The sequence below is a fragment of the Centroberyx gerrardi genome, chromosome 5 (genome assembly GCF_048128805.1).
Source record: "Centroberyx gerrardi isolate f3 chromosome 5, fCenGer3.hap1.cur.20231027, whole genome shotgun sequence".
Taxonomy (NCBI): domain Eukaryota; kingdom Metazoa; phylum Chordata; class Actinopteri; order Beryciformes; family Berycidae; genus Centroberyx; species Centroberyx gerrardi.
In genome coordinates, this window is record NC_136001.1 from 34,789,618 (window position 1) to 34,794,813 (window position 5,196).

General features: G+C 44.8%; 1 protein-coding gene across 1 annotated transcript in view; it reads right to left on the minus strand.

Annotated features, from left to right (window-relative positions):
- Window positions 1-1,084: 1,084 nt before the first annotated feature.
- The window catches only part of LOC139917050 (filamin-B-like), a 94,241-nt gene continuing 90,129 nt past the window's right edge, over window positions 1,085-5,196 (minus strand). Inside the window, 5 exon segments of the mRNA XM_078283507.1 lie at window positions 1,085-1,299; window positions 1,651-1,863; window positions 2,448-2,666; window positions 3,439-3,615; window positions 3,754-3,886. Coding sequence (XP_078139633.1) covers window positions 1,112-1,299; window positions 1,651-1,863; window positions 2,448-2,666; window positions 3,439-3,615; window positions 3,754-3,886 — 930 coding nt within the window. The 3' untranslated portion in view covers window positions 1,085-1,111.

Below are 5,196 nucleotides of genomic sequence, written 5' to 3' on the forward strand. Positions count from 1 at the left end.
CAGAAAGCAGACGTGACAGACCAGTGAAACCAGTGAAACCAGTTGAAGGTTTACCAGCATTCAAACTGGTCATTTCCCTCCCTGGTTCATAACAAAACCAGACAGAAACCAACTCCCATTTTAGTGTTTTTCTGGTTTACAGCACTGTAACCTGAGGGAAAACGCTATAAAAACACAGATATTACTCTGAACCGTTTTAAGGAATGGAAGGTTTGTCTCCATTGATCAGCTGGTCCTGGTCCTGGTCCTGGTCCGACCTGAATCCAGTTTCCAAATCCAGTTTTAATTCTACGCAGCGCTGTGGAAACACCAGCAGTGACAGCAGGAGGGACATTCTCACCTAAAACCAGCAATCAGATCATTAATTTACCAAATCAAGTATAAAAACTATCGTCCAGTGCAAATTTGTCAATCGATAACATTTTCAGGGCAAAAATCAATAGAAGGGATCGTTTTTAAATCAGTCATCTCTCCCTCTCTGTCCTTTACTGACAGCTTCCGTTTATATATTTAACATTTTGGCTCTGATCTCTGATACGCTGCAAAAAAAAAAAAGAAAAAAAAAGTCGTCGTTTAAGAGTTTTGAGTCTTAAAATCTTCATTCGTTGATCTTCTCTGCTGTCTGAATCCTTTTCAGAGTCGCAGGGTTTTAAAATCTTATTTCTCCTAAAACAATTACTCATTTTTTCCTTTTTACATTTATTACATTTTATAATTTTTTTCTATTACTTGTTTCACTGCACTGCAAGTTTAAGATTTCAGATTTAAGCACTTTATTGACATGCAAATTTCCCCTATATTTGAGAATATTCCCCTAATTTGCAGTGCAGTGAAACAGCTGCAGCTCAATCTCATCCGCTCTTGTCAAGATGATGTCACCGGACTGAAGAAAATCCTCTAAACACTTGATCTGGATCGAACGCATCTGAAACTAGATTTCAAAACTGGATTAAGCGACTTGCTAAACTGGACTCTTGTTTTGTTTTTGTTTTTTGCAGCATAGCGAGTTTTCAGTTTAATTCAAACAAACAAAAATGGCACAGAAGCGTTGCAAGCCGCTCTCCCTCCCTCCCTCCCTCCCTCCATCCCTCCGTCCGTCCCTCCCGGTGCATCATGGGACGGTGACGTGGAAGGGGGAGCCGGGGACGTGCTCGTCGCCCCACTTCACCACCAGGACGTATCCGCCCCGCTCCTTCAGGACGTAGCTGACGTTGTACTGCAGGTTCCCCAGGTGTTTGACCAGGACCTCCTCACAGGGGAGCTGGGGGCCGTGGACACCCACCAGCAGCATGCTGGAGCCTGGGGGGGGGGGGGGGGGATCAATGATGATGATCAGTGATGACTTCTAACACAATGAGCATCATTTTATTCAGTTTTTGATGTTAGATGGTCCAAAGCCTGTAGAAGGAGCTGCTTACCATCTACCATTCAACTCCATTCAACTCTATCTGTATTTTTCCTATAATTAGAACTTAACTTTCCAGGAAACTTCCTAAGAAATTAACAGTTCCTTTCTCGGAAATTATTCGAAAATTGTGGACCCGGAAAATAAAGCGTTGCCCCTTCTTTGTTTTGCTTGTCTTCTCTGTCTTGTGTTTAACTGCAAAATAAATCAAATGAAGAGTGAAATAGAAGTGGAGCGGTGCTGACCGGCCTTGCTGCAGTCCAGGGAGAAGCTGCTCCTCTGTCCCAGGACGGCCCTGCTGAGTCCCGGGCCGCGGCTCAGCACCTTGCTGGCGTCGGAGGCGTCCCGCCGCGGCGCCGCGCTCAGCGCCGGGCCGGACGCCCGCGCCGCCACCGCCGCCGCCTCCACCGTCAGGGTCGACGTCTCGCTGGCGTTCGTCACGTTCACCAGCCGAGGACCTGAGAGAGGACAGGGAGAAAAAACACACACAGTGAACTTTATTAAACTTAACAGCTTCTCAGAAACAGTTTCACAAAGAGCAAAGAACAAGAAGTATGAAGAGAAAAACAGACATTACATAAAAACAAGGGATTACATAAAATATGTCAATAATAAAATAAGTCTGAGAATAAGTTCATGAACGTGACCTTTAAGTCAAAGTGAAATGAAAAATGAATTTTTACACCTTGTTAGCCAATTCCCCACATCATAAATTACATTACAATAAATTATAATGAATGCCAAAACATTTACAGACTTTTTAGATGCAAAGCAGCTCCTGTAAAGTAACTCATTCACTCTCTCTGTCTGTCTGTCTGCCCCCTAGTGGCCGAGACATGTCAGAGTCTCCAGAGACTCACTGGACCAGGATCCTTCACCAACATCACTTTTACTTTTCTTCTTTTCCTATACACCTGTTTCCATTACCAATATGGCGTTACCTGCATATTGGCGGGTGGTGAGATGCTTTAAACCATATTGGGGGGGGGGGGGGGGGGGGTAGAGAGCCGCCCCCCTGCAGCAGAGCAGTGCACAGCCATACCTGTGACTTTGGCCTTGAAGGGGCTTCCAGAGATGTGGTTGGGGCCTCCGTACTTGATGCTGAGCAGGTAGTTCCCCGGGGCCATGGGAGTGTACTGCACCTTGTAGCCCTCCGGAGCCTCCTGGCAGTCCATCTTCACCTTGGACGGGCCCTCGATGGTCACGGCCAGCGCCCCGGGGCCCGCCCTGCTGCTGTTGATGATGAACTCCGACTGCGTCCCTACAACACACACACACAGATTTTTGTTTTTGGGGTTTGTTTTTCACCCTGAGCCAGTCGCCAAAGCGCTTAAAACAATCTTTACTGATTAAACATCTAAGGTGCAAACTGAAGTTATCATGAGTGCAGTGCAGAGTCTGGCACATCGCCCTGTTTACCACTGCAATCCACTGGATAAACTGATGTTGTCACTGTTTTGTATTGAGATATATTGAATTTTGATACATCATCCATGCCTATTAAAAACTGCGTTCCAGGTAAGTTATAAATTAGTGTAGTTTACATTTATAACTCCAGTCTTATAATCTCCAGTCTCATCTACCTACTGTAATTCAGTTTGCATTCATCTACCTCAACCTTTATTAATCTGCCTAATACTGAGGCCTACACAGGCCAACATATTTACTAAATCATTTTTAATAGTAGTTTTGTGATATTGTTGATATATGTTGATGTACCACAATACACAGAGATGCAACACTAAATGTATCGTATCGTGGCTCAAGTATGGCGATAGCATCATGAAGTCTCTGGTGATCCCACCCCTAACACTGATCATTAACTGATAAACCGATCATTAATTAGGTCTATATGTCATCACTTCGGCTCCAGTGCATTGTGGGACTGCACACAATCTGGATTTGTTTATGTCTCACGTTGATAATTTAGGGATTCAGTAAAGTAGAATAAACTTCAGTTCTTAGATCACCAAAAGTACAAACAACCAACAGTGAGGAGGTCAAAGGTCAGACAGACAGGCGGGTCACTCTACCTGTCGTGCCTCTCTCCAGTCCGGCTCCGTACGCCGACACCAGACCGGGCTCTCCGGTCTGCCCCGGCTCCCCCACTCGGACCTGGAAGGGGCTTCCTGGGATGTGAGCGCCGTTGAACTTGACGTCGACGGAGTGCAGGCCGTTCTCTCTCGGGATGAAGCGCACCGCAAACTTCTCTGCAGACGGGACAGAGCGGGTCAGAGCAAAGACCAATGAAACCACAGCTGTACTTCCTTAATGTGATGTACTTCCTGTTGATATACATCAATAAGATATACCCCCACACACACACACACACACACACACACACACACCTCTCTCCAGTTCGGTCACAGCACACTCCTCCAGCGCTCCAGACGGACTGTGGACTTTGGCCTCCATCTTGCCCTGCGCTCCGTTCAGACGCACCGCAAAGGATGCTGGGTGATTCGCCTTCAGGCCCGACTCCTGCCGAGGTCAGCCAGACACACACACACACACGCACACACACACACACACACACACACACAGGGTCAGTGTAGAGGGATGGACGGTATAAATACAGGGAGGAAGTTAGGAAACACACTTCAAAACACACACACACACACACACACACACACACAAATACAGTCCATGGATAGAGAAGTTACGCAACACACTTCAAACACACACACACACACACACACACACACACACACACACACACACACACACACACACACACACAGGAGGGTAGCAGGTAGACAGGTAGCTTGTCCAGCTGCTCTGGAAGCAAAATGCCATTCTTCCGTTCCCTTCACCAGTTTCTATTCTAGTCTTTTCTACTGGACTCTACCTGGACTCTACCTGGACTCTACCTGGACTCTACCCGGACTCTACCCGGACTCTACCCGGACTCTACCCGGACTCTACCCGGACTCTACCTGGCTGCTGGCTCTTACCTGCGCTCCTGTTGGTGCCGCTGCAGCAGACAGAGGCAGACAGGTTACTAAGCAGAGGGAGAGACCATAACACTGTACAACATTATTCCTGTCTGTTAAACCTGTGTTTTACACTACGGAACACAACTGTAAACAGAGAAGTATTCTGAGTTAAAACTAAAACTGCTGTCAGTTTAATTGAAGGCCGTTGTGTCGCATCAGCAGCAGATTAGAATCCCATATAATATATATATATATACATATCTTATAATTATAAGAGAGAAACCTTTCTTACAATATAATCTCCAGAAAATTACATTCAGTTTAATATCACAAGATTAACAATACAGCTGCACCATCAAGTATTCAACTTCCTACATTTTTTACAAAGTGTTTATTATCTGACGCTCTGATTCTAATAATTATATCTCCCTGTATATGTGTTTTTATTAGTGTGTTTGTTATTTTTATTAGTGTGTTTTTAATGGAGGACTGTTGAAAGAGTTGCTAACTTGAGCTGAAAGAGATCCTAATAAAAATAAAAAGTAAATCATTTCCTCACAATCTGTATCATCTTTTAAATTGTTGATTAAAACTAATTTCTGTAGATTTCTATAGATCTATAGATACAAAAACTGACTGTGGACTTTGTACTTTACATTGTTACACCTCAAGTAAAAGTACTTATTCAGGGTATTTTCCTGAAGTAGTACTGCAGTAGTACTGCAGTAGTACTGCAGTAGTACTGCCTGCTCACTGTGCTGCTCCACAGGTAACAACAGGTTAATAAACAGGAATAAGCCTGTAATAGAGACTGAACAGACAGACTCATCTACAGCTACAGACTACAGACTACAG